This window comes from Lycorma delicatula, chromosome 13, assembly GCF_047948215.1.
Source record: "Lycorma delicatula isolate Av1 chromosome 13, ASM4794821v1, whole genome shotgun sequence".
NCBI lineage: Eukaryota > Metazoa > Arthropoda > Insecta > Hemiptera > Fulgoridae > Lycorma > Lycorma delicatula.
In genome coordinates this window covers 9,945,144-9,967,015 of record NC_134467.1, presented here as the reverse complement: position 1 = coordinate 9,967,015, position 21,872 = coordinate 9,945,144, and the positions used below count along the sequence as shown (strand labels likewise).

At 29.6% G+C, this 21,872-nt stretch overlaps 1 protein-coding gene across 6 annotated transcripts in view; it reads right to left on the bottom strand.

Annotated features, from left to right (window-relative positions):
• LOC142333805 (uncharacterized) overlaps positions 1 to 21,872 on the bottom strand; it is a 58,263-nt gene that overhangs the window by 18,838 nt on the left and 17,553 nt on the right. For 4 of the 6 annotated variants that reach the window (XM_075381338.1, XM_075381341.1, XM_075381337.1 and 1 more), the window contains 2 exons: positions 13,399 to 13,527; positions 9,344 to 9,472 (listed from right to left, as the gene is read on the bottom strand). In XM_075381338.1, the coding sequence (XP_075237453.1) occupies positions 9,344 to 9,472; positions 13,399 to 13,476 (207 nt within the window). In that variant the 5' untranslated portion in view covers positions 13,477 to 13,527. Of the gene's footprint in view, positions 1 to 7,276; positions 9,473 to 13,398; positions 13,528 to 18,378; positions 18,512 to 21,872 lie in introns of those variants that run through there. The other 2 variants (XM_075381339.1, XR_012758702.1) reach the window with 2 other exon arrangements.

Genomic DNA, 21,872 nt, shown 5'->3' with positions numbered 1-21,872 from the left:
TAGCACTATTTTTAATGCTGTAATAACTTGTGATTTTTTTCAAGTCTTTATTTAATGTCTCATTTTCACATCATTGAAAACCTTTAATAATATTACAGAGCTCCTTAATTAATACTTTGACTTCTCTTTGTTAGTTTAATAAATTTAATTTCTCTTTTAGTGGATTTGATTTTTGTTTACTTCAATATATCTCAGACCAACTTATAGATGACTTGATTATATTTTTTTTGGAAAACTTTCATTTTTTACCTTTGTTGAATAATAAATACTTTATCAAATTGGGTAACTTATCAAAATAAATAATTACTTTGATAAATACAATTTTAAGCCCAAAAATCAACAGGGCTTAATGAAATCCATACTTAAAAAATCATTTTTTTTAATTTCATGATCAAAAATCTAATTGTATTAATGTAAATGAAATGCAAATTAAAAAAAAAAAGAGGTTATAAACAATTTTTCAGACTTCATCTTTCTTAAGCTGTGGCTGTTTTTAAAAATGTCACATGAGGTAGCTGTTCAGCAAAGAGGTCAATGAATTTACAATTTTTTTTTGTGATTATATTGCATAATTTTAATAATCAAAAATGTCATTTGGTTAACCAGCCATTAGTCAGGTTGTGAGAAAAAACCTCACCTTTTTATACGCCATTTCTGCTCTACTGGGAAAAGGATGAAACCGTCCTAGGAATTTCTCCAAAATTATAAGAGCTGTAGTCGTGGCAGTTAGTTGATGCTCATTCTTAAAACATTACTAAACTAGCAAGAGTAGTAGCAAAAGACAACAAAATAACTATGGAGTGCTGGAAACACTTTTGTCTGGATTCAATGATGCATGAAATCATAAATTTTACAAACCAGAAATTGGACTAAAATGAATATAAAATATTCAAGAGGTGTACAGGACTGTTATTTAACTAATGAAACAGAATTAGCTGTATCTTTAGGGTTAATGTATATCATTGGAGTTAAAAAAAGAATCGCATTGAATTAAATGATCTTTGAGCTGTAGATGTAACAGCAACTGAAATATTTACTGCCACTATGTTCCAGTAAAGATTTCGTTTGCTACCGCAAGCACTGAGATTTAATGATTACTCTATACACGTTGAATGAAAAAAGATTGATAATTTAGCCCCTATTCGTAATATTTTTGATGGATTTGTAAAAACATGTAGTGAAAGATACAGTGTAGGAAAAAGTGTCACGGTTGACGTGATGATGCAGGTCTTCAGAGGACGCTGTAAATTTAGTGTATATGAAGAGTAAACTGTGTCGATACAGAATAAAATCTATGCTACCGTAAACTGAAGAACCATCTAGACAAATACATACAGAGATATACAGGTCAACAACTTAAAGACAGCCCCCCTTTATCCGTATCAAATGTAGTCAAACTCTGTGTCAGTGAAATAGATGGTACAGGAAGAAATGCGACTATGGATAATTTTTTCACCTCTACACCTTTAGTAAACGATCTCTACGCCAATCACGGATTTACGATAATTTGGATTCTCTGCAAAGATAAACGGGAAATTCCAGGAGAGCTTCTCAACGTTTCAAAAAATCCCAGATGTTCATCTATATTTGCTTTATCAAATCCCCCAAATTATTGTTCCATAGTTTCTTGCATTCTGGATAAGAAAGAAAAGAAACTTGTTCTTGTACTTCCTATTCTCCATGGTATGAAAGTAGTGGACATGCTCTGAAACCCGAAATTATAACTTATTGTAATGTTACTAAAGGTGGATCACCGATCGTCTAAAAACTGAATATTGTGTATCATGAATCAGTCTGTTGTCGGTTGAAATGGCCGTTTACTATTTTTAATGGTATGCTAAATGTCAGTGCTATCAATGCTCTGATTATTTTCAAAACATACATGTGAATATAAGAAGAAAAAATGATTTTGATGGACCTTGGAAAAGAGTTAGTGAAAAATCAACTGCTGAAAAGAGTACAAATCAAAACACTGACTATTCCCGCAAAACAAAAAATTACATTGTAGACCTTGCCTACAATGTTTAAAATTAGCCTGCTGAACCTAACGATCAAAAGCCTCCAAAGTGCAAGTACTGCCCTAAAAGAAAGAACAGGTACACTAACAAGTGCAGAGCCCCTATTTATAAGGAGCCAGTATCTAGGGCAGTCTTTGTCTGCGTTGAATGTGTCAACAAAGACAGTGACTGAATTAAAACAATTTATAAGAAATTATGTTAATTTTTTAAATATAAAGCAAAGCAAATTGTTTTATCTTTGTAATATGCAAACAATAAGTAAATATTGATTACATGTAACTTCTATCATACTATTTTTACATAGCCCAATTTTTGTTTACCAGTTTACAATTTTTATATTGTATTATTTTTAATTATAAAGTAAATAGTAACCAAGTATTTCAGCTTATAACTCATATCTACTTATCCATATACATAATATGACAGAAATCTACAACCAACCCGTTTTAAAAAAATCAAACTGCTTTTTTCATTTATTATTTTGGTTAGATTGCATTAAAGTAATACATTAGATTGTACAGATTATAAAAATCTTAAAAATAAAATCACAAGAAGAAATCTTACTTACAAACATGCACGGCCCTGTCAGACAACAATGTAATAAAAAAAACAAAACAGAAACATCAATCGTAAAAGAAAAGCTGTTAAAAACTTAACATTGTCCTGAAAAAGTATTAAGTATTTCTGTATTAACAGAGGCCATTTGATTTTCACTAGTTTCTGGTTTTTCAAATTTTATTATTGTGTTGTTTAATTATTGCTTTTTTTACAAATAAATTGTATCAAATTTGTATATATAACACAGACCTGCAAAATTTGGGATGTAGAGGAATGTTTTTTAACTACTGACACAATTAATTCCTAAGTATTTTTTTAACACTGAATCCAAAAATAATCTTCATTTTTTCTATCATGTCAGAATTTTTCACAAATTGCAAATTTCAAAATTTGTAAAAAGTTGAAAATGTGATACTATAAAATAGACATAAAACATTATTTTTTTATTAAAAAATAAAAAAAAACATATTCATTTTTTTGGCCTTTACTATGCATTTATATAGCTAAACAGATTAGTGGTCTGAAGAGAATGGTTGGGGGGGGGGGGTTGGGTTGAAGATGACAAGACAGTGGAAGAAGAGCTTGGTCAACAGGTTGCGATAACACTTAACAAGATGTAATACTTTATTGGCAGCTATCCGCCACTGCTGTTTTTGTCAGTGGAAAATATGTTTCCAGACCATAAGCAAACTTTCCGTTCTCTAAATGGCTTCAAGAGGCTGCAGATTCTTTTCGTTACATTTGTGATGAGTTAATGGTGAAAAGGCAAAAAAAAAAAATAACAAGTTTCGATTGACAAGTGTACCTGTCATATTTCAGGTGAAAATAGGAGATCAAGGCAAAACTTGGGCATCCCAATAAGTTTGCTGCACATGTGTTGAAGGACTTAGATGATGGTCAAAGGGAACAAGAAGCGTACAGACTTGGAGTTTTAATGGAGTCACAAAATTACACCGACGATTGTTACTTTTGTTTGAACTGGTGTTCATGGTTTCAATTTAAAGAATAAAAAAGAATCGTTTATCCAAATATGCCATACGCTTTATGTCTGGTTCCACATGGTCCAGACATACCAGTGCCAATTCCATCAGAAAATTTAACTGAAACAGATGGTTCCACAAGCGATTTAAATGAAGATAATGTCAAGGTGTATGAACCTGGAGATAGCTATGCACCAGAGTTTTATTCACAGTCTGAACTAAATGATTTGGTTCGAGAATTACATTTGATCAAAGAAAATTCAGAATTGCTTGGTTTGAAGATTAAAGTGAAGAACCTACTAGCAGCTGGCACATTACTTTCCTGGTTCAGGTATAGAGAAAAGGATTTTCTTACACATTTTTCAGAAGGAGGAATTAGTCTTCTGCACCGATGTACGTAGACCGGTTCAGAATAAAGTTCTTCCAACTCTGCGTATCAAGTTAGGCTTGGTCAAAGCCTTACCAAAAGAAGGTAAATGTTGTAAATAGATCTGCGACAAATTTCCCGTCTTATAAAATGCTAAATAAACAGCATGTCTTTGCTGGTCCTGACATTAGAAATCTTCTCAAACAAGGTAATTTTGATAAACAAATGAAGTTGCAGTAAAAGAAGTTTGGGGGTGAATTTAAAGAAGTACTAACCAAGTTTCTGGCCAATAAGAAGAATCTGAACTTCAAATCAACCGCTCGAGCATGCTGCAGAAGTACAAAAATTTAGGCTGTTCTGTGTGCTTGAAGGTTCACTTCCTAAATTCACATGTGAACTATTTTCCTGAAAATCTGGGTGCCGTTTGTGACGAGACGTGAAGAGACGGGTGAGAAATTTCATCAGGACATGAAAGAAATGGAAAGGACATATCAAGGAAAATGGATTACTATAATGGCAGACTACTGCCTGGCAGTTACACCAAGATGAACCCTATAGAGAACATAGAAGGAAAAGCGCAAAGCAGAGTATAAGCCGTCCAAAGAAAGTTCGACACTTGGAATAAAAGTTACATACTTCATCATGAAAGGTAGGTGAAGAGGGGGAGTGGTTTCCTAAGGCACTACATACCTCATAAAAATTAACCACTATAATAGAAATTAGGCTTATTTTATGGCAATTTTCATTAGAAATTTAGGGGTCAATGACCCCACCTGCCCCCCTCTTCAGACCACTCAACTGTTTAGCTCTAAGAATGCATATAAGCCAAACAAGCACATAAAATACAATATTATATATATTACATTAATTTATTATTAAAAAAAAAAATGTCTACTTTATTGTATCACATTTTTGTAATTTTTAATCTTTTTGATAATATTGAAATTTGCAATCCTGACATGATGAAACAAAAATGAAGGTTATTTTCTATTCAGCGCTAAAAAATACATAATCAATTATCAAAAACTAAAAATCACATCGATCGCGGGTTTATGTAATTAGACAAGGTTAACGCAATGGTAATACGATACAAAGTTCGGTATTCTGAATCGTCAGTTACATTTCCTCATCCAACCTAAACTCAATTAAACCAAGGTATTTACTGTGTAACAGAAAGAAGCAAAAATCCACAAATAAAAAAGCAAGTGGGCCCCCCTTATGTTAAAAGAAAAGTACCTAATATTGTAAATTGTATACCTACACTGATAGCAACAATTTTGAAATATTATTTTGTGCTTTAAAAATTAACAGATTTCTGCTGAAAAAAAAACCCAAAGTAAATTAGATAAAAAGCAATTAAAAAGGATCTCTAAGAAGAAGGATTGTAAAAATGTTTATAAACAGGATTCCCACTGAATTTTAAGGATTGTTTTTTTCCCTGACTTATTATACTGACCTTGATAAAAATTTCCTGACTCTCATAATGGTATGCTACCACAGTTTACTCTGAAAAAAAAATAAACATTTTATTTTTTTGCAGCCTCTACCATCCCTATAGCTGCCCAACTCGTACCTTTCATTATTTATTATTACATTCATTCTTAAAGTTTATTTTTTATTGATTTTTTTACAATATACATTTAAAATTACACCATTTTTTGTGATAAATTGTTTCAGTAAATTACACTGAAGTACAAAAAAAATTTAACAAGTTTCTTGCATAAAAATGATCACGGTAACTAAAAGTAACATAGATAAGAAATAAAAACTAACTAAAGACATTTTTAGAAATAATTGGCTTCTACATAAGATTGCTAAACTTTTTCACAAAAACTAGCCTACATTATTTTGCCAAGTAAAAAGAAAACAATATTTAATAACTTGGTTTGCATAAAAATTCTAAAATAAACAGATTTCAATTTAACAAAAAATATATGTATGATCACAACTTATTTTGTACAGAAAACAAACGTTACTAATATTTACTTGAAAAATATTTTGTCATTATTAGTCCAGTGTATTTGCAGAATGCCATCAAAGTACAGTACAGGAACATGATTGATGACATCATTTAATAGCTCCAAGCTGGAATTTTGACACTATACAACTATCAGGAAAAGTAAAAGTTGCACCAATATCTTCACGTAAACTTAAGTATAACTTATTTTGTACAATATTGAGAACGCACATAATCTCTGCCTTAGAAACAACATCATTACAACAAAAAGAAGTAATTTTTTAAAGTATAACTCTCATTAAAGATTTTTGACAAATGTTACAAACAAATTTTTTCTTTGGTGTGTAAATTAATATGCTTCTTTAAATTCGAAAGATGATTAAAAGCCTTTTGGCAGAATTTTCAAACATAATTTCTTTCTTTTGTATGAATATTAATATGTGTCCTTAAACTGCTGTTATGATTAAATGACTTTTGACAAAAGTTACAAATATAATTTTTCTCTTTTGTATGAATATTTAAATGTAATTTTAAATTAGAACTTTGATTAAAAGTCTTCTGACAAAAGTTGCAAACATAATTTTTCTCTTTTGTATAAATATTAATATGCGTCTTTAAAAGTGATTTTATGATTAAATGACTTCTGACAAAAGTTACAAATATAACTTTTCTCTTGGGTATGATTATTTAAATGTAATTTTAAATTAGAACTCTGATTAAAAGATTTCTGACAAAAGTTACAAATATAATTTTTCTCTTCATTATGCATAAGGTGGGTTATTAAATCGTTATCATGAATAAGAGCTCCTCTTCCTGGGTGAAATGGCGATTGAGAAGATGAAACGATTATTTCCAGTTGTAGAGACCGAATAGAGGGAGATAGTAGTAGTGCTTGATGAGCTTAAATCTACGGTAACCACCTTATATCCCAACAAGTGTCCGGGGCCTGACTCGGTTTCAGGCAGCCCATTACTGCCTTTGAAAATTTGCCACAATAGGCTACAGCCTAGCTAGCATATTTAGAAATCCACCACTGCTCAAACTCCCATGGTTGGAACAATACAATTTTAAATAGAAAGAGTAAGGTTGCACATCATATTTAAATGATGTCGATATAAAAAAATTTCAAAATATTAAACAGACAGGTTGACAAATAATTGCAGGCACTTATAAATAAAAAATTCAAAACCAACCTCAGATTCAAACCCCCAAACCTGTTGACACACATTAGTACCACTTTCAGTATGCAGGTTGGGAAGATTTGATTTAGTGTTTATCATCATAACTATTACAAGATAAATAATAAACTTGCATCCAGTCCGCACTATAATACAATTGATTTGCTTTTATGGAAAGAAATGGTATACGATTAAAATAAAGAAACAACCTGTTTTCTGTGTAACTTTGTTTATTAAATTAAAAAATAAATAATTTCTAATGTACATTTCGAAATTAATCAATAATCAATCTGCTTAAATATTTAAGTGGATGTTATAGTACATAATTCTGAAATTGTTTACATTAAGGACAAAATGTTATTTATTTATACCACATAAAAATCACAATTTATGTATTATAAACATATTTCACAAACAATACTTAAAAACACAATTGAAAAAGTGATAAACACAATTATCTATTTCTTACAACTATTCGATTATCTATTTCCTATCAATTCGTCCAACGTTTGACGAATTGATTCATCAGTCAAATAAAAAAAAAAGAATAATAAAATCATATATACAAATATATTAAAATATATTGAATATATCAGAGAATATACCGGTGGCAACACAGTATTTTTTTTATTTTAAAGATTCTTAATTTTTTTAGGGAGGTTTATACCTTGGGCAAAAAAAAGACAAGCAAGCAGTAATCAACTGACAGGAATTTCTATCAACCATCAGTAGTTACAAATAATGTATAGTAATTTAAACTGTCTGTTCTAAAACCAAACATGGTGTTGGATGCCCCATATATGTAAATGGAAAAGTCCATTAATGGAAACTGCCAAAAATTTTTAGTGTTTAAACGGCAGAAGTTATTGCCATACAGCAATCTGTTCACTACTCTGAACATTTCCGCGAAGAGATGGTGCTTATATGTTTCGTTTCGTTAAGTGCACTTACTGCAATTCGGAACAAGAACATTATCCCACCTGAGTTGGTCTAGTGGTGAACACATCTTCCTATATCAGCTGGTTTGATAGTAGAGGGGTTCCAGCGTTCAAGTCCTAGTAAAGTCGTTATTTTTACACGGACTTGTATATTAGATCGTGGATACCAGTGTTCTTTGGTGGTTGGATTTCAATTAACCACACACCTTAGGAATGGTCGAATTGAGACTGTACAAGACTAATCTTCATTTACACTCGTACATATCCTCTGAAGTATTATCTGAATGGTAATTACTGGAGGCTAAACAGGGACAAGAACATTAAGGATGTTCTTATTGCAAACATCCTGTCCATTTTATATATTTTAAATCGATGAGGACAGCGATGTGTATTTGTATGAACTTCAGGAAATGTTGGCATTGCAAGAAATGAAAGCGCAGATGAAGCTGCCAGTACAGCAATAGTCTGTGATAACTTTGATATATTTCCTGTACGAGTGGCCGATGTTAAAAATTGTCTAATACTATAAGAAACAGGTAGAGTAATAAATGGAGAAGATTAAATACAAAACTAAATGCAGTTAAAACTTTTTCATATAAATGGAAGAGGCACGTGAATTAAAACTCGCTGAGAACAAGAGGTGGTGACCAGACTTACAATTGGTCAAACACGAATAAGAAATTTATATTTGTTAACCGGCGAAGAAAGACCAATGTGCAGTGTTTGTAATAAAGCACTTATATAACAAAAAAATGTTGATGAAAATAATAATAATAATAATGAAAATTTGGGGCTAATGACCATAGGAGTTGATGACTAAAAGATATCAGTGGGACACCAATTTTCCAGATGTCCAACTAATTGCACTGCTTAAATCCAGACTAGACAACTTAAAAAAACCAATACATTATTTAAAAAATTTAAACACTATTCAAATAAATCTTCGCTGCAATACAAATGTTTTTTATTGATGTTACTTTTACAGAAATTTTAATTTAATTTTTCCAAGTCATTTAGCAAAAATATAAATGTGTGTTTTGGCCTTTGTAAAACTAATTATAAAAGCAAATGTCTACACACTATTTTCTTTAACCGTATTACTGAATCTCTTTTTTCTTACATGGTACATATGTTCCAAATTTCTTTTTAATTTTACTAAAATACATTTAATTTTTTTTTTATGTATTTTTTATTTACATAGTATCTTACCCATTAAACTGAATGATATGTGAAGTGTTATATGATAAAACTTTTTTAAATTGTCCTTTTCAATTATCCAGATTTGGCCTTGCAAAGGTCCATCTGGATAATTGGTGTTCCACTGTACGCAAAATCTAACACTCTTACCATTTCATTTTCAACTTTTAAATTTTCTGATTTAACCAAGTCAGTCTCTTCAATCGCTAAAAGATCTTTTATGATATCACCATTACTAATATCAAGCAGTTCCACTTCCAGTTGCAGTAAATCTGCTTGCTGTAATAAAAAGCAAACATGAATGCTTCAAAGTAAATGTGATTTTTTTGTATAATTTATAAAATAAAAATAATTGTATCTCTTAATTCGCTTAACACACATAAATAGTGCAATCACAGTTAAATTATTACTAATATTATTAGGCGACTTTAATATGCCAGGTTTTGCTAAATGTTATCAAAAAATGCTGCTATTCACCTTTCATATTTTTCTACAAATTAACAATCAAATAATTTGTTAAAACTCTTGCGGTAATTCTCACGATTTTGTTTTTTCTAATCTTACTGACACTGATGTTAATACTGGTTATGGTGAAATTTTTTATCATAATAAACATCATTTATCTTAGAGAAAACGTTACCTACAATTTTGAATTCTAATCTTATAAATATAAATATAAGATTTACATAAATTCTTACCAGATATAAAAATATAAATTTTGTAACGTTCAACATTTACTAAATGAGAGTTTGATAGTAAATAATATTTATTTATTTTTTGTACTGCCTGGTAATATTTAAGTTTGTGCATGGAACATGGAAGCTGAATTTTGCAGCATATGCCATGCCTGACTGGGATTTGATATTAATCACCAATACAGAAATTTTTTTGTCATGTACCAAATATACTTATACAAAAATGTAATTATCAAAGCGGTTCTATAGTGAACTTATTATCACAGTTATTAATAAGAAAAATTTCCATAAGCTTCAAAAATAATATAGATCTACTTATTATTAAGACTATTTAACAACAATGTATATGTAAAAGTTTTAGTCACAAAGATTTAATTTTTAATTATACTGTTAAAGTTGAGGAATCTTTATCTAATGATTCCAAATATTTCTTTTAAATCTACTAACAAAAATGATGACAGATCTTCTACTTTATGTACTTATGATCTTTTTATGGTTTCATGCCCATTTATCTGAATTAAATAAATAAATGATGTTAAACATTTACCGCACTTACAGAAATTGAAAAAAAAAATCAAATACCAATTACTCAGCCTTTGCTTGATGATAAAAATGGAAAATTAGCTCTTAACAACAAAGAAAATTGCAAAATTATAGAAAGTACTTCAAAAAATTATTACGTTGTTTGAGTCTAGCGGGTCCATTACTGCCACACACCTCGCAAGCTTATCAGTCGATACGATGTTATATCATTAGATGGTTTACCTAGTTTGATTGGTTTCAGCTATTTTCCATAGATCCAGAAAATATTTATTTTTGAGAATGGATGTAAAGCAATAATAATTAAAACTAGCTAAACAAGAACGTTATGACGATCAAAGTTCACATTGTAGGTAATTTATGAATTAGATGGTATATGAACAATCTCAACAAAAAAAAAATATGAGTATGTGTATGTAGTAGTGGAGATTTATGGGTTCAAGCACAAACTTTAATGAATTGAATTAATGAACTGAGAGAATTGAATTAATGAACAGTGACAGAGATGTCACTGTGTGACCTGGGTTTGAAATGAATGATTCATATCGGTCAATTGAATAATATTAAAAAAATAATACGAGTAATATTAAAAAAATTTCTGTAACAACAAATTTTTGTTACAGTAATAAAATTTCTGTTTAGCCATGGGACTTCCAGCGGGGACTGCGTGTGAGGCTAGAGTGATGAGATATATGAGCACCTCATGGGAGGCTAGACCAATTATTACCATCACTGGTAACAAACAGGACGCCCCTAGGGCGCTGTTTTAGGAGATGCAATGTGGTGCTGTTATAATATCTTTGCACACAATCATCCGATTTTCAAAATTCAAATGGAGAATATATATATTATAAATAATAAACTTATAAAGGTACATATTAACCAAAGCTGCAGTAGATGACAGCACTTTTACAAATAATTGAGTTTAACAACAAATTTTTACACGCCAGATAATACTTTACCCATGGGATTTCCATCATTGGCCGTTATGAACAAAATTTATTTACAGGAATTTGAGAGTAGAATAGTATATGGTATTACCCATATTTATAAAATTCGAACACGGGTTTGATACGTGGATGATATTTATATTTTGGTAATCTATGAACCTATTATAAATAATGAACAGTTAATAATTTTAAAAAACTTAATTCTTATAATAATTAAAAATTTACATTCGAAACTGACAAATACAGAAAAAAATTTTTTTTAGATGTTGACAGAAATTAGTAAACGTAATAAAATTATAACACATGTATATAAAAAACCAACAACTAATAAAATAACTATTAACAAAAATTCAAATCATCCTTGGGCGCATAAAATTAATAATAAATTTACAAACATGTTAAATAGAGCATACATTACACACATAATAATAAAAAAAAACTAGATTAAAGTTATTACAATAAAAAATGGATATAACATGTCATTAATTGATAATAGTTATAAAAAGCAAAATTTTAAATCTAATAATAAAAGCATGTTGATACCTATAAATAATAAAAGTGTTGATGAAAATATTTATATAAAATATTGCTACACTAACAACAATATTGAAAATTTGGTTAACGTCTAAAATGATAAAAAAACAAAATAGCAATTACTTTCAAATTTGCAGGATACATTCATGTTATCCCAGAGAAGCTTTTAAACCATCACCTGAGGCCCTAACTCCCTTGTAAGTTAAGATATAACTTAACTTCGCCCCCAAGGTGGGTGAAGTTATGAATTAAGATACTCATTAAGGAAAAAATAAACTAATCCTTTTACTTCATTATTATATTTCTGCCCTTAAAAAGAAATAAGTTAAGAATTTTTCATCGTCAAAGGTGTGTGTACTTTAGTTACTATAGTTCCCATTATTCTACCTATTGTAATTTAGTTCCTTTTTCAGATTTCTGTGAAGCCTGAATACTGTAACTATTATTAATCAGTATTATTCTCATAACCATGAGAATAACATACAGTGCGGGAGTCTAGGATATGGAGTCACCTGGGTAGATGGAAACGACAACCAAAGGAAAATCTACAGATGTCCAGGACACCAGTCCCCCTGGAAAATTGGGAATGGCAAGGTAGACCTTGAGGTGGCCCCCGAGTTGGCTCCGGGATTCGCATGGGCTGACCTGAGCCTCGAATGGTCCAGGTTCTGGTTAGACATCTAGTCTCTTATAAGAGACCTAACATGTGTTTAATCCCTTTGGGCAACCAAGTTACAGGGTTACAAAAATTAGAAAAAGTTTTAAATGATTATTTTTGAATATAAACTTTTAATAACATTATAATACTGTACAAATATAAAACCCTCTGCGCTACTATCATATTTTTGAAATTGAACTATCAATAACTGAAGGCAAATGTTCACAACAAAAAACTGAAATTATAGACAACATTTAGCACCAGGTGACTCTAGTATGATTTCTTTAGCATTGCTGCATCAGCTCCACAGAGCAGCTTATAACTTATATCATTACTCATAACTTACAAGTTAGCTCATAACTTAAAATATCATTTAATATGGTAAATATGTTAAGTTTTCCTAATGTAAATACAGAATTAAATTTTATTTTATTTTTATTTCAATAATAAAATTATATGTCACAACTCTGTTGAATCTGCATCAGGTTAGGTTTTTATTACTAAATTGATAAATATTCAAATATGAAAAGCCATTACAAATAACAACCGTTTACCCAGAGCTTATTAAAATGATAACTCTATGAAAAAGTTAAAAATACACGCATTTCAGATATCACTGAAGTTTAAAAACAACACTTTTGCCCTCAAACATTAACCGTTTATCATTCACACACAACTTAATAAGTCGATATTAATTAAATAGAAAGAGAATTAAAAACAATTTTTTTTATAACAGAACACACGCGTGCACGCATACACACACAGAAATGAAATTAACAAGAGATTAACCCATGTTTGTTATAATATCCAATAATTATAAATACTTACATGACCCGGATAAAATTCCATCTCATCTTCTGTCTTCACAGTGTGTAAATCATTTATTTCACGTTCAATGATTTTCATATTAAGATTAATCTGTGGTGAAACTTCATCATTTAATGAGATCTCAGACTCCTTTAAATAAGATAAAAAAAAACCTTATAAAAATTTGAAAAACTAATTATTATTCGACAAATAGTCTTTTTTTATTCTGAATGTAACTTAATAATACCATTATATAATTATATTATGTCATCATAAAATAAATTAGTAATAATAAAACAGATTATACGATAAAAAAAGATGTGTTTAAAGTCTATACAAATTTTTTATAAAAACACATGAAATAATGTTAAGGTAAATATTTAAAAATAAAAAGTCACAAAATGATAATTCACAATTTAGAGGGCACTATTGAAAATTAAATACATGTTAATCGGAATCCAGATAAATTGAGATTTTTTTTTAATTAGTATTATTTAAAAATTCATCAACAACGGAAAGTTGTTTCCATAAAACAAATGTTGAATTGTATTTTAAATAAATTGCTGGAAGATTTTTTCAAATGATTCAGGAATTCAGAAGCACACAAAGGCCCCTTTCTTGTAATCTGAAGTACCATGTCAAGTTACGCGAAAACAGTACTGTTATATGGTTCAGTTTAGGTGGATATTGTTATTTTTTTAAGAATAAGTGACAATTGTTTTTAGTAAAGATTGCACATCCATAAATATAAACACAAGGATATTTAATTTCACTTATAAACACCAGTTAATGATCAGACAGCCCAATTTTCTATCTTAAAAGCTCAATCTGACTTTGAGGGAGTGCCAAGATTTGATATTAAACTTTATAGAGGAAATATGTAGACATAATAAACATTTCCTACAAACTTTATACTTCCTATTGACTGCAAAAACAAATCAATCTCTGCCAGTCGGTATACAGATCAAGAATAAATGATTGAATGAAAACGACAGTAACTGTTTTATTGTCATAAACATATAACTAAAAATTGATCATTATTACAAAAAAAAAAAAGATTGTAACATTTAAAAACTACTGTAGAGCGACCCATTTTTCTTGTTTATTGATAATAACCATGATGACTATAACAACACATGCCAAGTCTATTGACTTTTGAATGCGCATCATCCTTCTAAATAATTGTTATGATTTTTCTCTTCAACAAAAATTGTTGTCATTGATCTGTGTCTTATTACATATACAGATACACATGAGAACTATTGTAGTATAAATATAAACATGTTTTACACCAAATTAATGTTCGATTTCAACAGTATGATAGTACAGAGGGTTTTAAATTTGGACGGTATAATAACATTGTACAAAATGTATATTCAAAAAATTGTCATTTAAATGTTTTTTTTTTTTTTAATTTCTGTACAAAAATCCCACGACCTTGTAACTTGGTTGCCCAAAGGAATTAAGCACGGATTAGATCTCTTAAAAGAGATAGTAAGTGTCAACAAGTATTGCTTTGTCGAAGTGAAGGTTAATTCTAAGAATATGTATTAAATTTATCCCAAATACCATCCAAAAGGACTTTTAATTTGAAAGTTGTTTAAAAAACTTCCAGATTGTTGGCATGCACATATAAGAAATATGACGAGTGAAAAATCACATATACAATCAGACAGCATAAGATTATTTTATTCTGTCTTTAATAAACGAGTAGAATTTTTGCTTTTGCATAACTAATGCTAATTCTCTTATAACATCATATCAGTATGATATGATCGGCTTTCAAACAGATCATAGTACCATTCAACCAACAGATTCATCAAATTTTCCCTAATATTCACAGCTTCAGACAAAAAATTCTGCTCTGCTTGTTCTTCTTGATATCTGCCAACTCTTAAGAAGTGTAACATGCTGGCCTTTATAAAATTAATCCGACATCTACATTATCAGTTTTTTTTTAATAGATATTTCAAGATTACATTCGAGACTGAATTATCTCTAATATTTTCCGTAACTGTAGGCAATGCTCAAGGAAGTGTATTCTACACGCACTTCCAATACGCTTGTTCTCACAACACTAAAATAGCATATTTATAAGCGATTTGCTTGTAGTGTGTAAAAGTAATTCACAAGTTCACAGCACCTTCAAGAAGAGTTTAACAACATTGAAGCGTGGCAGAAGTTGTGACAAATAAAGTCTAATGAAAATTAAAAGTACACATTTTAGTTATGCATTTTCAAAGCAGCAACTAAAGTGTTCACCAAAGCATTTTAGTGAATACCAAAATGCTTTGGTATTTACATTGACAAAAGGCTCACATTTGGAAAAAAAGGAACAACTGAATACTACTAAATTTTGTCAAATGTACTGGATTCTAAATTGAAACTCAAAATTATCTCTGAACAAGATTATTTACAAAGCCATCGAAAATTTGATCTGGACTTATGGCAGAAATATTAACAGGATCTAATATAATTATATTATGTATACAATACAAAGTTTTACACATCATCACATTGCAATAAACCACCTAATAATGTCATTGGCACCGATGAGAAACAGCTGTGAGGTAGACTTTATTTCCTTACAACTTTGTACAATACAAATAACAATGTACACGATTCAAGATACCTATAGTTACAGAAGAAATCTCAATTTTTTAACCAAAACTCAACAGTCATCCAAATGTTCTGACAGTTAATCTTTGACATTTATATCTCGATTTGTTGTTATATATCGATTTGTTCTCATATCCTGATGTCCTTGATGATGTCAAGCAGATGATCTTTGTGTGTGCTAATTAGACAAATCCTAGGTGTTGTTGAGCGAACCACCGAGTTAGTCTAGTGGTAAACGTGTCTTCCCAAATCAGCTGATTTGGAAGTCGAGAGTTCCAGCGTTCAAGTCCTAGTAAAGGCAGTTTACTTTTAAACAGATTTGAATACTAGATCGAAGATACAGGTGTTCTTTGGTGGTTGGGTTTCAATTAACCATGCATCTCAGATATGGTCTACCTGAGACTGTACAAGACTACACTTCATTTACACTCATACATATCATCCTCAGAAATAATACCCGATGATGATTCCTGTAGGTTAAACAGGAATAAGAAAAGAAAAGGTGTTGTTGAGTAGCCTTTGGTATAGGAGTTCATTAAATTGTACTCCCAGAAGTGAAAGGTGTTTTAGTGGTGTTATTTGTGATTTTGGTAATGTCAAGTGTTAGATTACGTAAAATGAGTGTTTCTTAAGATTCATGCGAGTGGGTGTAATTTACTTTTGTAAATTAATGAGTAAATGAGTAATCACGTTTTCAGTGAAGTGTACTTCAACTGTTATAGTGTTTTTACGTTAAGAGTGGCCAGTTAGATTCGACAGGATTGTTACTGTCAGTTTTGTAGTGTACAGCTGTGGCAATATTCTAAACAGGTATTGCCAATTGGAATATTTTCTAAGTCTAAGGTGAGCTATAAGGGGAAATTCCTTCTTTTTATTTTCATTTATCTCCGGACCCCCTGACATCCCCCAAATCATATCCCAGATTTAGGTTTATACATTTTCCGACCCCCCTGCTACCCCAAATAGTGAAAGTGGGTACTCAAATTTCAGATTTTTTTGTGTAATCAGTTTCTGAACTCGGTTTGTTAAAAATAATTTTTTGTAAAAATTTATAAACATTTAAAGTTTATGAAGCTACAGAATTCATTTCTAGCTGCTATGACAGAAGGCGTTCTTCAGTGATGTCTAGGAAGGCGTCTGATGACAAAAAAAGAATAAGTCCAACCAATGGATGTTGCCCCTGGCAGTAAGGATACAGAGACGGTGGTCACTGGTATAGATGTTAAAGGGAAATCGACTGAGGTAAATGGTGTTAAGGCAGCTGACAAGCAACAGGCAAGTGTGTCTGTTGAAATGGATATAGTTAAGTCGACTCCTGAACAGGAAGACGGTAGAGGATGGTTAGTGGTAGAAAGGAGACGGTCAGGTTACTTTGCTTCATGTTTTTTAGAATTTTTATTGGTTTTTCAGTTTGGACTATTGGAACTGTTGGTGAATATATTAGTTCATGTGTTTTAAAGAAAATAAAGTACTATACTGTGTAAGAAATATGAAAAAAACTTATCAAATAATAGTGCCCAAATGAAAATGTTTATATGAATGAAAAATATGTAAAGTAATTTTATCAGTTCTTTTCTCACATGATTACTGTAATTTATACATAATGTACAATAGGCTCATATAAAAACATCAGTCAATTAAGTGAACTTTTATGCTGTAGGCCTAACAGATGGTGTACTTTTTATTAGTAATTAAAAATTTAATTTTCTTTTGTGTATCAGTATTGTACCTCTAAAATAAATATCACAAATTTTTCCAGAGGGATGACGAATTATTGAACGAGATGAATTAACGGGTAACGAGGAATGGAGGTCCTATTGTAATTATAACCTAATTGAAAACTTCAAGAGTCTACTGCAAAACTGTCAACTATCCACTGTTCTTATTTATTAGTATCGTAGAATATAAATAAGAAAATAAGTATTATTATTTTCAATAAATAGAAAGATAATCGTGGAACTTATGCAATGTTATCCAACCTGATGTTTTTTTATCGTATACGTCATTACTGTTAAATGTTTTGAGTATTTAAATTATAAATTCAGTAATTATTGCAATTATTTATTATTTAAATAATCAAAACATTTATGTTAATTGGTCGAGGTTAGCGAGCTTAGGTTAAGTTAATTTATATCTATAACTATAAACAGCAAACCTTTGGATTATTGTCAATATCGCCCGATATAACTATTATATTATAAACATAATTTAACGAATTAACCTACGCTCGCTAACTTAAGACTAATTAACACAGTAATGTTTTAAGAAATGATTACATTGTATATCAATTAACCGTACAGCATTAGTAATGACAAATTTATCATAAAAAAAAATCTACTTAAATTCTATTAATTTATGTTAGAATGGTATAAAATTACTTACTTGGTCAGATAAACAAAAGTGAACACCACCAAATAAATAATACTTATATTATAATATAAACCCCTCCCACACAAAGGTCTTAGACAAACGTTCACACCATGATGAAAGTAACAAGGTGTAGCATTGCGCTCAGTATTCGGCGCACATGCGTATACGCTCGTCACAAAATCTCATTTTCTACCGGGTTATTTGAACATTTAAGTAAGGGATTTTGGGACAAAAGTTTTTAGTCGTACAAAAATTTTACAAAATCTTAAATACATGATAATGATTAAACGAGTTAACAATCGAATATTTATGAATGATTATTCACTTTCAATATTAATTAGTATTATTTGGCACTGATAAAGTCGTAATATTTATTAAAAATATTAAATTTTTTTTTTTAATAATCCTTAATAAAAATAAATATTTTATACAAGTCTATTGATTCTTAAGAGTATTGAAATCGATTGTTAATTAAGATAAAATTCAAAATAATGAATGAAAAACTAAACAAACAAACAGGGGACACATCTTATGAAGTGCAACTGACACAAGTCTTTGTGTAGCGTGTGTGGCTCTACGGTAACGACTCCTTTTGCTATTCGTGGGGTTCGGTATCGAATCACCGATAATTTTTTTATGCTCATAAAATATTTTTTTAATAATATTATTTTCCATTTTTTATGTGAAACTATTTAATGTTGTTAAAATGGAAAATCAACTAAATGGGAGATAACTTGTTTCAAAATTTTATAACTATAGATCTGATATTTTTATTTTGGTCGATCTTCAGAATTGATGATTTTTTAGTTTAATTAAAAATATTATCGCAAAACAATTTTTGAAAGAAATTGCTTTTAATAATCTAATTTACACGGGAAAATGAGATATTACTTATTTTTTTACGGATACCAAAATGAATATTACTTTATAATACCGAAATAAAAATAAAATAAAAAGTTGTTTAGTGAATTCGTTCTTATTGAACTGTGAATTTAAGAGAAAATATAAATAAAAATTGCATTTAAACATTAAATTTACTCGATTTATAAACAAAAACGGTTTTTAAAATCGTTATATTCATTTTAACTGCTGTAAAATCCATTTTGACCAAAACACAAAAACATTTCATAAATTTAATCGTAATAAAAAATTATCAGTTGTGGTTTTCCTTTACTGTTCATATAAATATTTATAAATAAAACATATTTAAAGTCGATAAATTAAAAATTTTAGTTAAAAAAATTTAGCAACATAATTCAGATTATTTTGTTACTTTATTTTAAATATATAAACTTTGATTTAAACAAACGCTTTTTCAAACAAAAACAAAGCAAATATTAATCTTAAAATAAATGATTTATCTTTAACGATGGCCTGTTTTTTACATCCTCTGTCTTGCCGACACGAACAGTGGTCATGTACAAGCCTTTCTGTTACGTAGTTTTTTTATAATACTTGTCCTTGAATTGGTTACATACAATAGCGTTTGCGTCTTTGTTTTAACTACTGTCAGAGTTTTAACTGATTTTTTTTAGCACAAGCGGCAGGGTAATTATAAAAAGAGTTTTAGACACTATATATATATATATATATATATATATATATCTTACAGTTCTATACTTGTTCATCAATAATTTTATGTATATACAAAACTCTTGACCGAACAAATACAAAAAAATTTCAATAAAAAATCCTTTTTTCAGGCTTACTAGGGAATATAGAATGAGAAATGAAATAGTTTCCTGTCCTTACAAAAGACGAATATATATTTTAAATATCGATATACCGATTCAAAATGTTCATTACGATCGCCAAATGGATCGTCTAATTAATAAACATCATTACTTTTATAGAAAATATTACTCTTAATTATTAATATTAGTGTAGGAGATTATTTTACATATATCACAGTCACTAGAAGAATAGAAACTTAAATCTGTAAGTTATCTAAATAGACTTTTATAAGCTTTTAGAGTTACGGTCCTTTTTGAATCACCCGGAAGTACTAAGCACATTCACTAGGTGCTAAAATGGATTAAGAGGTTTGTTACTGGCCGCATTGAAAACGTTTACAAGGTCTCCTTAGATTACGGACTTAATATTGTTCGACATTGTGGTTTTCAAAAATTAATTCATTAAAGTCATATTACTATGCCTCTTCAAATGTTGATATTTTTATTATATCTAAGAAAAATTATTCGCAAACTTTGTTAACTTTGGCAGTAAATGAATAATTTTAAGATACAGTTAATACAACTTCAGAAAGAAAATCTAGTAAGACGATAATTTCATTATAAAAACTTTTTATTTCACGCTAATAAGTTAAAAAAGTTTAGAAATATTTTAATATCTACATCGTAACATAAAAAATGAGTCTTGACACAACGGATAGGTACAGAATACTCTTAATTATTAATTCAAGTGTTAAATACATTTAGAAAAAATAAAGGACTAATATAATTTTAATATAAGAAAAAACGCTATTCTAGAGATCGGAAACTCAGTTTAGATTTTACATCTCTTAATCTATATTTTTAATTTTTCTGCATTCTATGTGCAATTTTTGTTCAAAAGAACGGTCACTTATAATTAAAAAAATAACAATATCCACTTTTACCAAAACAGACAACGGAGCTGTTTTCGTTTATAACTCGATACTATATTTACGAGAAAGGGCGGCCTTATTATGTTATCGTTTTAAAAAATTGCCAATCTCATTTGAAAAATCTTTTAACCGATTTATTTAAAATGCGATAAAAAAATTTATTTTACAGGAACAATATTATTCTGTTCGTGAAATTTTAAATGATCCTAATTAAAAACAACAAAAAACACTATTTAGCTGCTTCCCGTTCAACGTATACTGAAAGATATGGTCAAAATAATCTTTAATACTGAAATTGTGAATCATTTTTTAGTAATCTTTTATATTTCATGTAGATATGTCGACATTTTTTCGTGCGTTTGTATTTAAACAATTAATCTGAATTTCAAAAATCTATTTTTTACACAATTTTCGAAGAAAAATACGGTTTTTACTTTCGGTTAGATGGTGGGAGTGAGGGTTGAAATTGAATTTTCTTTACGTTTTGAGATATCAGGAAATTAAATCAAAAAAATAGCACAAGAAAATAAACGTTAGAGAAGTTACAAGACAGGAATGTACAGAAGAGATATTCACGAAAAATATCACAAACTTTCAGGATTTGTTCCGACGCTACAGGCACAAAATAGACAAAAGACTCGGCTTGCCGGTTTCAAATTAAGAAAAATATATTTCCAGAATATTGTATTAAAAGAAAAGCATTCGATATAGTTCTAGCGTTCCGCATATCAGTTACCTCTTTAATACAGAGTGATTCACGAAGTATATGACAAACATTTAGGACGTGAAATACCGATGAAAATAAAGAAGAAAATTTGTACAACTATAGGTTCGGAAACGGCTTCGTTAACAAACGTCGGCTGGCGAAAGGTTTCACCCTTATTTATGTGCCTTCCATCAA